The following is a 14,459-nucleotide window of genomic DNA, read 5'->3' as shown; positions in this document are numbered from 1 at the left end:
GAAACTGATGAGAAAGTGTACAGTCGGATCGCGTTCATCTACGATGCAACGGTCATTGCTGGGTTTATTGGTGACAGTGACTGCTGTTGCAGCTGCTGGATTATACGGTGGTCTGAATGTTGACAGGAATTCGGTGAGTGAACAATTGAATATTTACCCCATCACCTTGACATTTTCGTTTCAATCTCACTAGGCGGGAATCCAAGGGGGAATTGTCTTCCCGAAAATTCCTGGACTAAACAGTCCGCTGTTTGGTGGCAATGTCTCCCCATCAAGTCAACCTCCTAGACAACAAGATCAGCAAAACTCATCCGGCTTTTTCGGTTTTGGTCCCTCCGGAATATTCGGATTCCGCCCAAGACAGTCACCAGGAAGTTCACAACGGCAGGAAGGAAATCCTTTCTCATTGAATTTGCCAAACATCGAGAGCTTCATCCCTCAGATTCCATTCAATCTCAATACCACAGATCTTGAAGTCCCCCAAATTTCACTTCCTTTTGTGCCACCCATCCCAGGCCTTCGCGATGCTATTCAATTAGCTCGAGATCATCTCAATATCACCCTGGGTATTGGCAATGACCTGGTTGATGGCATTCAACTAGCCATCGAGGAAGCACTCAACAGTGATGATCCCACTGATGCTATTCGCACACTCGTCACAACAATTTTAAATGCTTACCTCGATGTGGCACGCAACTGTCCGGCAATCATCATTGGATTTCGCGTGCTGCAAGAGGGCATCCGCCTAGCTGGCGAGGTTACAAAATCAGTGCGAAATGTCCTTGTTGGCCGAGATAGTACGTAAGTGACGAAATATTGTCGGTTAAACATATGAAATCGATGGAAATCGAGCTGTAATGAATATCAGTTAAAATTTTTAGTGTGATCAGTCAAAAAATGTCATTAATGCTTGTCCTAATGCCTCAAATCATCATTATTCCTTTCTTCCAACACCTGATACTAATGAAATAACAAAAAATTATCAGAAATTCCAGACGCTTGCAGCCAAATTAATATGATCATAAACTGTTCATAGAGAACAATTGCAGAAAAATTACTTTTAACTTAACAAAAAGTATTATTTTTAACTTTAAACTTTTTGGGAGTTCATTTAGAACTTCAGTATTAGTTCTGTAATCAATTCGCGACGTTAGATATTTATAATATTATTTGATCGTTGTAACTATTAAATATTCGGAATAAAATTATCTGCAGTGATAAATAATTAACCAAGGGCGGCCTCCATTAGGAAGCACCTGAATTATTAATAAATAATCAGAACTTGACACAAATTGCACAGAGAATGAGAAGCTACTTATGTATTCAAGTGTTCGGTGAATAAAGAGAAGGAATCCTCTTTCCGGGTGGTCCTGATCTCATAATACTCTGTCCTCTGATTATCGATTAGTGACGTGCGGAGGAATGAGAGGAAATAGCCATGAAACCTAGTACCCAAATTCGCATAATTTATTGGCGACTTCAAGAGGCACCTCCATCACAGTGAGAAGGAAAATTATTTTCGTCAAAAATCCATTGACCTGAAGAAACTATGAAATTTTTTTTATTTCACCAATCGCGTGATTTACATAATACATTTATACAATAATCATATTGCTTTAGAGGATTTATTAGAGGATTTATTTATTTAAAAGATTATATGGGATTGTTCGTGGATAAAATCCAATGGTGACTATTAATTTTCAATACCGATTTTTTCTGGGAGAAGAGACCGACGGAATTCTTTACTCTCGATAATTATTGGTCGAGGGAAGGAATCGGGGAAGTGGAATTTTTTTCTCTCCGTGGAAAATTTCAGTTACCACTTGGGATACATAAACTTTGATGACGAGGTCAAAATGAATGCAAGGGGCATGCAAGGTTCAGCTAGGACCCCATTTCAAATTTGATGGCAGTACCTCTGTGCAACGCTGGGTTGCAGATGTACAACATATCATGCAAAATGACTTACGAAGCAGTTACTAGGGCGTCAAGATGTTGATGACGGTACTTGTCTTGATAGAATGTAATAATCAATCCATAAAGTACCTCCTGCACATCGCTGACAAGATTCCATCGTCCTTGACCGATTCCTTCGTCAGTCTAATCTAGAAGGAGGACACCAAAATATTGATTAGACTGAGGTACTTCACGGTCATCAAGAATATGATAGTGATGATGCAAAAGTGGTGACTGGATCCCAAATTCGATGGCAGAGGATGAGAGTGTTGATATCTAAGCTCCAACGATTTCTGCACTCCACCGATAAGACATGGTCTGGCCCTCCAGGCAGGTTGAATGGATTCGTCTACAGTAAAACCGTTAGAGGGTCTCGTAAATCATAAGTAATCATTTCCGGACACTCGTACCGTTTGACTGTACCTCATGAGATCAAGCCACTACGTTCTTCCTCTCTCCTTTTTCGTCCTGTCGTTACTCTGCTCTACTCTCTCCTTCTTCTTTCTTTTTGTTCAGTCGATGGTTTTTGTCGTCTTACCATCACCTAACTATCTTGGTTTACTGCACAAAGGCGCTTTTTTTGCGAAACCAAGGGATGGGTAGAGCTGATTTTGGGGAATTTATTGATGGAGTACTACAAGAATGTTTTTTGGAAATAATTTTAATGGAATATATTTCTGGAACTTGAAGAGGTATCATAAGATAAAAAGGAGAAAGTCAATTGCTCTAAAAAGATATCGAAATATCTCGAAATATCTCGAAATATCTCGCAATACCTCGAAATATCTCGAAATATCTCAAAAGGGAAAGGAAATCGATCTCAAAATATCCCTTAATAACCTAAAAAAAAAATCAACTGAATTTTGTACCCGAAAAAATTTCCAAAAACCCAAAAAACAAAATGGAAATTAATCCTGTAATTTCATCCGATTTCAGGACCTGTCCCACAAAATTATCCGCTACAGTAATATTATTATTAACGGAGCCTAATCGTTGCACCTGAAAATGCCTCGATTTCAGAATTGACTTTTTGTTAAAAATCATTTTTTTTGAAGGCTGGTATGGGCAGTGGAAAAATCCAGGGAAAATTCGTCGATAGAGCTGAAAAACCCAGGAAAAAGTGAACGGATTGGTCCACCGAGTGAAGGTGAGCGATTGTGTTGTAATATGGGTTCGTTACCCGTGCGACGTCAGTTGCCCGGAAAATTACTGCCCTCCGTCCTTTTGACTAATTCGCGTCATTACTGCTGATAAATGCAATTCCGTCTTGTCTATTTCCGCTCCACCATCGATGTTTGGACAGTGTTTATTTTCCCAGGGAATTTTCCGACTGCACTCCCTCCTTTTTTTTTCATCATTGAGTGCAAGAGAAATATGGGACGGGAGATATAAAATTGAAGAACATAATATAACATCTGCAGCATGTCTTTGCACTTCGATATATAGAGAATATTTGATTCTGCGCCAGGAGAAATTCAAGAGTTCGAAATGCTTTTCGGGGGTATATCGTTCCGGTACTTCTGCAAGTTGAAATCTCCGCCCACCCCTTTTTTTATTTATTTTTCAATTCCCCATCATTCAAGTAGATTCCTGGATTCCAAGCGGATGATGCATCACGATATATCACAATAAAAATGAATGATTCATGAATTAGAAATTCAGAAGGGCGAATTCGTGGAAATTTTCAGGGATTTCGACTTTTGATTTCTGCATTGCACATGCAATAAACCCCATTTACACCCAAGGGATCATCTTTCGTGGATATTCTGGTAGTGGTTGATCTGAAGAAATCGTTGGAGTCCTGAGCTAATAGATTCTGCAATCCTATCATAAAGATGCGACGAGAGATTGGTAAAAGAGAAAAATAAATTTGACAGGTACGAATGGAAAAAGCGAAGTGATTTTTGAAGTACCCGAGTTGGATAGCCAGAATGAGAAGTATTGTAATTATGCTAATAGCTTTTGCATTAGAGAGCTTTCCGTCTGATGTGGTTTAGTACTTGAAGATACCTCACCAGCAGTTTCTCCAGTTTTCTACTCCGCCGGTCTCCATCGGTACGACTGATCAAACCAACTTTTCTAACTCTTCACCACTGGTACCTCACTCCTCCCTTCATCTCTACCTTTCTACTTATTAATATTACCAGACGGACTCACTCAACATTCCCTCACCACGAGTGTTCTCATCGCTCCCACCGACTTCCAGATCTTTCCACAAAATCTGTTTTCTTTTCCCTCTTCCCGCATATTACTTACTCAACCCAGGATGGTACGAGCTCTGGATTCCTCAGGGTGGAGTTGAAAGAAAAGTAGTAAAGGTGGATCAGAGAGAGATAAAGTGAAAATGGAAATTGAAATGGTCCAGTCAAACCCCCAAGTCCAGCTATTGAATGATTGTGATCACTGGCTAGAGGAGTTTGCGCCTAAAATTTGCTGATTGCTTTCACTCTTTCCATTCGGAGATTACGTTAATTAATGAATTATTAGGAAGCCTGGGAAATTGATGAGCTCGCTTCGCTCTTGGGTTGTACGTCGTATTAAAATTCATATTGATTTAGTAAATATTGAAATTTCAAACGCAGAGTAGACAGATAAGTCTCTGGAGACAACGGGAATGGATCAGTGTCTGGATTGTATTGCGTAGTTAAATTAGACGTAGACATTGCCTGCACTCAGAAAAAAAAAAGTTGGTAAGGATTCATTTGCTTGAGAGAAGTATGTATTTTCATAAAAATGGTATTTCTCCAGGGGAAGCTGCTCCCCGTGATAATAATGATAATCACATTGCTCCAGAGGATAGGTGTGTTGGTTATCACTTAATAAACTCTCTCAATAATTATCAATATTCATTATTAATAATTATCAATAATTATCAATATAATTATAAGACTGATTATTATTCATAAATTTCACATTTTGTTATTTGGCATTTTAATTTAATTAATCAAAGGATGAAAAGGGAAGACTTTTAATTTATGACATGTAAATAGATTTAAATTGAAAATTGAAATTTTTGGGTCTGGAAAATTTGGGGAAGTGGTTAAACACGAATTTGGATATTTATAGAATCTTAGAAGACTAGGAGCGAAAAATATATATTATATCATATATATTTTATGTAAACGTAGGCAACATTTGGGCATGTTGAAAATGAAAATATTTATTTTATTTCGATTTGGAAACGACAAAAAAGGAATGAATGAAGGTTTATACTCGATTGGTCTGTAAGCTGGTGCTTTCTCTGTGACGCGTATAGAGTTCGCGGTTGACTGCAGAAATGGCCGGTTAATTTCACACTCCCATGATTATATAGATGAAATGGATGGCATTTATATTCCACCGTAGAACGCGAAAGGGCGTCTGATTGGCTCCCATATTTCATGAATAAAAAAAAAATGCAAAAGTCACAAACGATTCAGACAATAAAATAGTCGGATTTTACGAGTCTACTCACTTCATTTTTCCCACGCTTGACTACTTTGTATGTATAAGTGATGACTGCATGTATAATGGGACCCAGTATGAAATCGAAATGCTCGATCATACGCAAGATTGACTCATTCTTTACTTTTCTATACGAATACTCTATTTCCATAAGCCCCCGCAGTATAAATCGAAATCAGTCGGTGAATCTTCCAAGTACATACAGTGCATATAAGGCATATCCTCAGCGAAGAAAGTGGAATGGGAAAATAAAATGAAATGAGAATGAAAGCCAAGGGTAAGGCATATAAATGAATAGTTGATGATGTCGAGGAAAAATTCAAGATGGGATGCCAGCTTATCTACAGAAGAATTGATTCATATGGAAATAGATGAGACATCTTTGGAACGCACAATTCGAAAAAAATTTCATTCAATTTCATCATTTACGGAGTATTCATAGTAATCTCGTGGATATATTATTTTATCGCTGTATGTATCTTTTCAAATTTAGAAGACAGCGGATGATATTCTTTATTATATTATAAAATTAATTTTTATGAGTCTATGGTTTCAAAAATTAATCAACATAGAGAGATTTTAGGACTAAACATAAACATAAACAATGAGGTCATGTCAAGTGTTTTTGTCTGCCGAGGCAGGTCAGGTAATCAAACGATTCTGAATGAATTTTAGGTTCGAAAATAATTTTTCTTTATGCGAAAATTTAATCTAATATTTTTCGTCACTGATCTTTCGGATTTTTGAGATTTTCTGAATTTTTAAAAATTCGCGGTGGCGCGTCGGTTTCCCTTTTGAATTCGATATATTTCGAGATCGATTTCCTTTCCCCGTTTTATCTACGATATATACTATATAATGAACGCGTATGATAAAGTGCTTGATATTCAAAACTAAACCAGAAAAAATGAGGGAAAAGCTGATAAACTATCGGCCAAAAATTTCCCACAAAAATCTCCAATAATTATTTATATTCTCAAGTGTATACTTTCCCTTTATCTCCCACGTGATTCACTCTCTCTCCGTGAATGTGCGGGTTAACTCCGTCGATTGGTAGAATAAAATGTATTGGATAGGGGATTCTTGTATCGGTGTGAATTTTGGAGATAAAACGAAAAACTAAAAAAGTAAATAAAAATAAAAATGTGGGAGAGCTCGCACGGGAGTCGTTGGGTAACTATCCAGGGCTCCGAGCTTTTAGTGTGAAATGAATGCTTGTAATTACGCCGGTGTGATTGGGTATCAGTGCGGCGAGAGTACAACGAAATAGCGAAAGCAGGGTAAAGGGTGAGATGGGGATGAAGAGCAAAGACTGGTATTTTCCAACGAATGGAGTGAGGAGAAGGGTGAATTCGTACGAAAGCTTTTCGATAGAAAAGCCAGATTCCATATACGCCAGATTTGCAATGATAGACTGACGGGTCGACTCGGTCATCCGGGGGTTCAACTGAATGGTCGATGTGACGCTGCGTTTAATCCACCCTATCGATAATGGTGACTAATTGTAATAGCCATCCTCATCCCTCCCACCATTTTCCGCCAATAGTATGAATGCAGACCATTCTATTCAAATGGTTATCAGGAGATGCTCAATCGTCTGCAGAAAACTCTGTGTTACATTTTAAATCGTTTTTACAGTGGAATATCAATGACCCGGGTATTTATCATTTTTTTAATAAAAAATCAGAATGAAATAACGAAATTACAACGGCAGCTGATATTTTATTCAACGGATTTTGTCGTTCCGGCTTTTCGATTTAATTATCATTTTCAGTGAGCGGCTTTGCATGATAATGGAGAATAATATCTCTATTTAATTTCTTCAATTCAATGCAGATTGACGTCTTATCGAGCTCCTCTCAGTCAGCAATCATCTGAGCTCAGCTCCGGGTTGGTAATCAATCGAGCTCAACTCCCTGGCAATAATTATCTGAAGTTAATCTGCTGTCCGAGTCGCTCCACTGTTTTGTTTTAATATTCAATTGTTGACGGCAAATCGGTTGAATGAAGTCTGGGGGATCAATATTTTTTATAGAACATCGAGAATGAACAATAATCAATGAATTAATATAAATAATTGACTTACGACACGCCTAATTAATTTATTAAATTATTCTTTTGATTATTATTGGACAAATTTATTTGAGAATCGATGCAGGAATTAATCCCTTGGGGTTCACCAGCTTTTAATATTTTATTTATTCTAGTGAAATAGAAATAAAAAATATTTATCGACAATAAACTTCATTTTTATTATTAGAATTAATTTTCGTGCGATTCAAATTAATTAACCCGTAATATCAATTGTTAATTGTTCCAGTTCCGCTAACCGCCGAGTACATGAAAAAATTACTGATTCTAGAAATAATGAAAAAAAAAAATCCTTTGTCGAAAATTTAATGAGCTACGAAAAAGGCTCTAATTAGAGAAGCTATAATTAAAGAAGACTGCGGTGTATAAAAATTCAGCAAAGGATTACTAGAATAGAAAATGAAAAAAGTGAAAAAAAAAAATGATAAGAAAAAATGTGAAAAAAAAATTCAGAAATCGAGACTTATCCAGACAAGCAGAAAATGTATCGCCCGGGGGTGAGAGGAATTAATTAACCGATATAAGGGCAGTATATTATGGAGTTTACCAACCAGAACAGCTTTATGCACGAGGTTTAATTAATAATTGGGATTAGATATATGGTGTTGTGGAAAATGGAGGAGACATTCCACCTCTCACTCAATTGCTTTCCCCCACGTGCCACACTAGGCGAAGAGTTCTTAGTTGGCAGATTCACCCTCGTCCTGGTAATTGGACCGATATCCCCAAAAACTTGTGATTACGCCCACTGCTACTATCATCCAAGCAGTCTAATCGGCTAGCGACCAAGTTGCCACGCGTTACCGCACCGATACCCTCGGCGTATTTCGCTCTTGCCGAAGGGAAAACCGCTGTGTTTGTGCCAAACCAGTTCATTTCACCAAAATTGGTAAACGGTTTATCCGTAAAGCTGAATTGCACGGAATTTATCACTCCTTTAGAAATTTACAACTGTCTCAGAACTGTATGATATACATGGAGAGAAATATCCACGAAAAATTACATGGGAAAAATTGCACTGTACAAGGAGGGAAATTTTTACGAAAAATTACTGGTCTCGTATTAGTAAATGTGGGATATGGCACTGCCCTGATGACAAGTCGTATGAAATTCAGGGAAAATTACTGCAGTTCTACGGAATATTTACTGCGCAGGGCAACAAAAATTACTGGACTCATCCTCAATTTTCTACGAAGTTCATTCCATTTTCTAAAATGTACTGTTAAAAACCTGAAATTTTCGTACTAGTTATTCACTTTTTATTTTTATTTTCTCATAAATTTTTCAGTGACTGGGAAATTTTACTGGACTGGACCGTAATATTTAAGGTTAGATCGTAATGCTCGACGCTTGCTGCGCAGTCTGAATTTTTAATTTTTAATTTTATTTTCTTTTCGTGTACAATTAACTAAGGGATTTCTTTTTTTTTTCTGATAATCCTGGCCGATCGATCGGCAATGACTCGATGGCAACTCGATTTATTCATTGACTCGGGGTCGACTCAATAACTCTGGGAAAAAATATCTGTCTGGAATGCATTTACTCGAGAGAACCGAGGATTTTTTTAAAGATCAATTATAATTAATTCATTTGGCTGCATGGATGTAGAACACCCGTAAACAAAATTATTTCTTCAATTGAGTCATTTCTACATTAAGTTTTGAGTAATAATCGTAAGCGGTCAAGGTAATCAGCATTTTCTTTATTTTTATCTTCATAATCCCATATTATCAGTATAAATTGACAACCACTTCAGCCATTACTTCAGCCATCTTCATTTCATCATACATTAAAAATGAAATTGGAATAGATAATTAACAGGATAAAATTCCATCGTCCGCAGTTAATAAAATATATTTCTCCTCTGCATCCGAATTATTCCCTTTCCACACAGTCTCCGTTGATGCAGTGCTAAAATGTTTCCAGATATTTATCAATACACATTTCTAATTCAATGAATCCTGAAAATTGCATGATAACTCCAGAAGTTTTCCCCCGAACTTCTCCATGGAAATCGTATTCATTCCCGCTATAAATTCCTTTTCCCCGAACATGAAAGAAATTTTATCTCATTTTTGGAATTGGAAACGAATCTCTAGTCTTGACCATTCAATTTGGGATCAACTCATTTCGTCGGGAATAGTATTTGTTAATTGGATCTTTATACTCACTTGATTAAAACCGCAATAAGCGCCTTGCGCGGCTGGTACCCCAACTTTTTTACAATTCGTGCTGATGATGAACGGATCAGCGGTGCATTCCAGAGAATTACAAATGTTAGGTCCCTAATCAATAATCAATAACAGACAATAATCAATAACATCTTTGCGATTAAATCAATTTGTTGAACACATTCTGGTAAAATTCGTTGGAATATTAGAGAAGAAATTGACTGACCAGACAAGACCTAACATATCCAAGAGATCGGCATTGCGCATTCGTCCCTTTCAAACTTCCAGGCAATATCGGGGGAAGAATCTGTTCATCTTTCTGCCACTCTGGGGGATCGCGAAGACAATCAGCAGTTGCTGTGCTGTACAAAATTATAGAATTACAGTTTGAATTTATTCGGTTGATTGTGTTCTTTAAAAAATGGTGATTGCTGTACCTCAGCTCCTCACTCAAGCTTTTCTTACTGCACTTTGACCACTTCAGACTCACTGTACTGTTCTCATTATATCTTGACATGATGTATCCGTCGTCGAAGCTGCAGTCACCGCCACCTTCTTCCTCATCTCCGTCGTGTCCGGCTCCCAAACTTCAATCAAATAATATAGAAACAGTTTTGCTAACAATCCGTCAAGTACAGCCTGACGGAAGGTTCAATCTCGATTCGATTCGATTCGGATCGGACATGTAATTGCACTGACAACAAAAAATCCATTGTGAATGAACACAGCAATCAGTGATTATTAAAACGTCAAAATGAAAATTAATAATAATCAGTGGAGATTATCCAAGGACATATGCCACATTATCATTCGAATAAAGACATATATCTTTCGATTCAGTCAATCCTTTTTCAAAATCTTTGTTTTTCTCAGTGTTGATCAGAGATCTGTAACTGTTAATCCTTTATCTGAAATTATAACGCCATCGTACTCACATGTGACCCAATTCATGACCAGCAATTCGCGTCCCACTGAACGACAAATCATCTTCAATTATAGCTGACATGTTAACGACGGGATAATTGTTTTCGCAAACGGGATGGATGGTCGATACACCTGCGCAAATCGAAGGAATTAATTCAATTCCTAATAGCTATCAAATCCAATGATATTTCAAATCAATTCAAGACGTGAAGACCTACCAGTTATCAATGGAGTGCAGATGTCGGCCTCGTATTGATCACAAATATAAGTGCTGCCGTGAATAAAAAAATTAAATAAATGACGTAAAGTAGAATATTAACATTAATAAATAAGAAAGAAGAAACACAAACACTTCAGATTATAATCTACAACTTGGGTATGAACAACAATTGCAGATTGTTACTGCATACCTCTTCCACTTCATCTTCACTTTTTGTTTCATTATGTTATTCATTCATGAGGAATATTTGACCCGTTGGGTGATCTAACTCATTGCTCTTCTTCAAGCTTTATCTTCATTTGATTTTCAAATGAATCATTGATTAGTTGTAGTTGATCAAATAGCCGACAATTGTGGATTTTCGTAATTAATTGGTGAGCCATGCGAGGCGAGTGCCTGCCATAACTCGAGAGATTCCCACATCAAGATATTTATGAAGTACTATTAGACAAGGAACTACGTACTTGGTTAAAGTTATGACAATGTCATAGGATCCAGCGGGGAATTCAGATGAGTTCAAGTGCGCAGAGTAGAAAGGCCCTGCGTCTTCGGCGGCCTTTCTGCCATTGATAGAACCATCGGATCTTACATTGTCATGAATGTACGGTACTGCAGCGCGATTCTGGAAGGAGACGTCATTAAATTTTCCCTTTCATCTTTTCATCCAGATGAAAGCATCACTTACAGCATTGACAACGATACCAGCGATGTGAAGACGAACATCTGGATCGGACACGTCTTGGAAGAGAAGATCAACGCCATTGAAGAATGCCAATATGTAGATCAGATGATCGTAGAACTCTTCACTCGATGTCCTGTGATGTTGATAATAAGAAATACAAAGTCTCGAGTGGATTGTGTATTCTACTCACGATTTGAATCCAAGGTCGAAATCGGTTGCTACCAATAGCTCAGGGTATATCGTGCTGCTCGGTGATTCACGCTTTCGACGGGATTCAATAGTGGAATGGACCTGATGCTGTGGTGATCTTCTTCTTCTGGATACGATGTGATGATCTGAAACCGCGTATCCGGCAATTGGTGATCGTCGTGCAATCGATCTTCTTCTTCTGTGAGATCGCTGATGCTGGATGTTGTAGCCTGCTACGACCCCCATCTGCATGGACGGATTGAAAGGATTAGGTTCTTTTTGTGATGATTGGTTGTTGTTACCAGGTCTTTTAATAATGGAACGCAATATTTACGAAGTATGCATCTCCGCCATCGTCGCTTATCAAAAGAATCGATGATTCTGTTCCACGGTCTTGGTACAGATTCAGTGCTTTTCCCAGAGCCTGTGGAAGTTATCAGGATTGGTACATACGATAAGTGAAGAACTGCTCTGAGCAGTCATTCTGTTGTAACAGAAGATTGACTCACGTTTGGGTTCGCTCTTATGAATGTTACATTTCCGTCGTCCGAACCTACAGCAAGCCAAACAGGTGCCCTTGAACCTGCCAATTCACTATTGACGCGGTTCAAACTCACTTCAACCGGTTCACCAAAAGCTGTGAACCTCACATTCAGTATGTCCAAGTCGTCTTCTTCAGAAGACGAATCAGAGTCAAGCGAAGAGGATCCAGAACTCCAGTCGGAGTTGGAGCTTGAGTCAGATTCGGAACTGGAACTGGAACTGGAACTGGAACTTGAAGTTGAACTTGAACTTGAACTTGAACTTGAACTTGAACTTGAACTAGAACCTGAATGACCACCTCGATGACCGTGGGAATGGAATATTTGAACGGGCTCTCCTATTCAGTGAAGTCAGAAGTTTCCAATAATTACTAACAATTATTTTTCAAGGATTTTTTAAGACATAGAAGGATGATTAACTGTACCCTTATCTGGAGCTTCGTTATCACTATCCGGTTCGGTTGCGTAGTGAACGTAACCGTTGACGTTCGGTAACAAATAAACAACACTCAACAAAAGCCCGAATTGCAACAAAATCATGATGAAAATAAACAATTTCACTCACGATTTGCCAAGAAAACGATTCCGTTAACTGCAAGAATATTGTACTTGCACCTTTTTATGTACAACGACACCCTCGAGGTATCTATTATTATGATAAAAAGAAAGATAAGTTATCTGAGTTATAACGCGGAAAATGGCGATTCCCTAATAGTTATTGTGTGGATGGTCAATGGATAGTCCATCATATTGATAATTTCCTACAATTCCTCGGTATTTTACATTTTTGTACTTCCCTCGAAGATTTCTCCGTAGTTGAGGAAAAAAATTTTAATTTCCTATACTCACAACATTTAAATAATATGACTGTTTGCATGATGATCTCATTCACGCAAATAACAACTTCATTAATGTTCAACGAATGTGGGGTGACCTCCATTGTAGTACTTTTTTTAAATCACAAAACACATGACGATTTTTATTTTCATAGATATGAAGACTCGTACCCATATAAATGAGATTGTTCAATCAAATTCCATTATCCATGTTTTTCAAAATAATATTTTGGTTCAGTGGATTCTTTTAATTTTAAATTTTCTGGCAATTCCAATGAGAAGTACTATTTTATTTTCTTAATTCATAATATTGAAATTAGTCATTTTCTTACATTTTCCTCAATTTTTCTATTGTTATCTTTTATTTAAAAACATATGTTGAATAATAACAATTGAAACTAAAGAGAACACTGTATGCTAGTTGAATATTTATTATTATTATTTATTATATATGCTCGGTTCCTATTGACTTCACTTAATAATTATGGATTTCCTTGGCCGAATCAATGTACTTTGTTGTTAATCAAGTGGAATTTTTTCGATGTTCATTATTGATCGCTGGAATGATGATTTCCATTCTTCAGATATTTAATGTTTACTATAGCAGTAGAGGACTATGGTCCTGCCGATTTTTCACTGGGGCTTTTCTGTAATTGGAATATTACGATGCATCATGTTGGAATATGAAGGATTGGATGTGAAATACCAGAGGTTAATTTTCTGGAAAATTTAATAGAGCACTCACCGTTGCCAAATGAACCACCCTGGAATTAAGCGCCAGCCAGTACCTAGACAGGGCTTAGGCGGGACTCCAGGAGATGGATCTTCATCAGAATCATCTCCTGGGATGATTGCTGGAAGGCCAGTCGAATTTTCTTCTGAATCGGAATTTTCGGGGGAATTAGGACCAGATCCAGAATTTTCTTCCGAGTCTGAATCATCGGGATTCAGACCGGGTCCTGGATTTACGTCAGGCTCAGAGTCTCCACTGGAATTTGAGTCAAGTCTGGGATCGACTACAGGACCAGGGCCTTCTCCAGAATTCGGACCAGGTATGATATTTTCGTCAGAGTCCGAAGTGTCCGATTCAGAACTGGGTTCAGATTCAGAACTGGGACCGGATGCGGGGCCGGGTTCAGATTCAGAGCTGGGACCGGATGCAGGGCCGGGTTCAGATTCAGAGCTGGGAACGGATACGGGATCGGGTTCAGATTCTGAGCTGGGACCGGAGCCTTCTCCAGAATCCGGACCAGGTATGATATTTTCGTCAGAGTCTGAAGTGTCCGATTCAGAACTGGGTTCAGATTCCGAGCTGGGACCAGATACAGGACCCGGTTCTGATTCCGAGCTAGGACCAGATACGGGATCGGGTTCAGATTCTGAGCTGGGACCGGGGCCTTCTCC

At 38.1% G+C, this 14,459-nt stretch overlaps 3 protein-coding genes across 3 annotated transcripts in view; 1 reads left to right on the top strand and 2 right to left on the bottom strand.

Moving 5' to 3' along the window:
- On the top strand, positions 1 to 1,384 carry LOC105263957 (uncharacterized). Its single transcript, XM_011300494.1, has 2 exons — positions 1 to 133; positions 194 to 1,384. The coding sequence occupies exons 1-2, from the start codon at positions 8 to 10 to the stop codon at positions 803 to 805; spliced, it is 738 nt and encodes a 245-aa protein (XP_011298796.1). The 5' UTR covers positions 1 to 7; the 3' UTR covers positions 806 to 1,384.
- A 7,788-nt stretch (positions 1,385 to 9,172) lies between these two features.
- LOC105263956 (venom metalloproteinase 2) lies at positions 9,173 to 12,826 on the bottom strand. The gene is made up of 12 exons (XM_011300493.1): positions 12,645 to 12,826; positions 12,187 to 12,557; positions 12,012 to 12,101; positions 11,679 to 11,923; positions 11,492 to 11,621; positions 11,271 to 11,428; positions 10,805 to 10,857; positions 10,598 to 10,718; positions 10,100 to 10,249; positions 9,889 to 10,024; positions 9,663 to 9,776; positions 9,173 to 9,402 (listed from the first exon to the last, which is right to left on the bottom strand). The coding sequence occupies exons 1-12, from the start codon at positions 12,757 to 12,759 to the stop codon at positions 9,367 to 9,369; spliced, it is 1,719 nt and encodes a 572-aa protein (XP_011298795.1). The 5' UTR covers positions 12,760 to 12,826; the 3' UTR covers positions 9,173 to 9,366.
- Positions 12,827 to 13,470: 644 nt separating this feature from the next.
- LOC105263955 (tetra-peptide repeat homeobox protein 1) overlaps positions 13,471 to 14,459 on the bottom strand; it is a 2,472-nt gene continuing 1,483 nt past the window's right edge. The window contains exons 3-4 of the mRNA XM_011300492.1: positions 13,801 to 14,452; positions 13,471 to 13,702 (exon numbers count right to left, since the gene is read on the bottom strand). Of these exons, the coding sequence (XP_011298794.1) occupies positions 13,654 to 13,702; positions 13,801 to 14,452 (701 nt within the window). The 3' untranslated portion in view covers positions 13,471 to 13,653. The remainder of the gene's footprint in view (positions 13,703 to 13,800; positions 14,453 to 14,459) is intronic.

The sequence above is a fragment of the Fopius arisanus genome, unplaced genomic scaffold (assembly GCF_000806365.1).
Source record: "Fopius arisanus strain USDA-PBARC FA_bdor unplaced genomic scaffold, ASM80636v1 scaffold00018, whole genome shotgun sequence".
In the NCBI taxonomy this organism is placed as follows: domain Eukaryota; kingdom Metazoa; phylum Arthropoda; class Insecta; order Hymenoptera; family Braconidae; genus Fopius; species Fopius arisanus.
The sequence above is the reverse complement of the archived record's forward strand: the minus strand, read 5'-3'. Positions and strand labels throughout refer to the sequence as shown.

What these genes read in the sequence shown, in the direction of transcription:
- LOC105263957 (XM_011300494.1), top strand. Translation starts at nt 8, where the DNA reads ATGAGAAAGTGTACAGTCGGATCGCGTTCATCTACGATGCAACGGTCA. An exon ending in TGAATGTTGACAGGAATTCG is followed by an intron (nt 134 to 193) that starts GTGAGTGAACAA and finishes CAATCTCACTAG; the next exon opens with GCGGGAATCCAAGGGGGAAT.
- LOC105263956 (XM_011300493.1), bottom strand. Translation starts at nt 12,759, where the DNA reads ATGATTTTGTTGCAATTCGGGCTTTTGTTGAGTGTTGTTTATTTGTTA. An exon ending in CTGCACTCCATTGATAACTG is followed by an intron (nt 10,719 to 10,804) that starts GTAGGTCTTCAC and finishes CGATTTGCGCAG; the next exon opens with GTGTATCGACCATCCATCCC. An exon ending in GGTCATGAATTGGGTCACAT is followed by an intron (nt 10,250 to 10,597) that starts GTGAGTACGATG and finishes ATTTGATTGAAG; the next exon opens with TTTGGGAGCCGGACACGACG.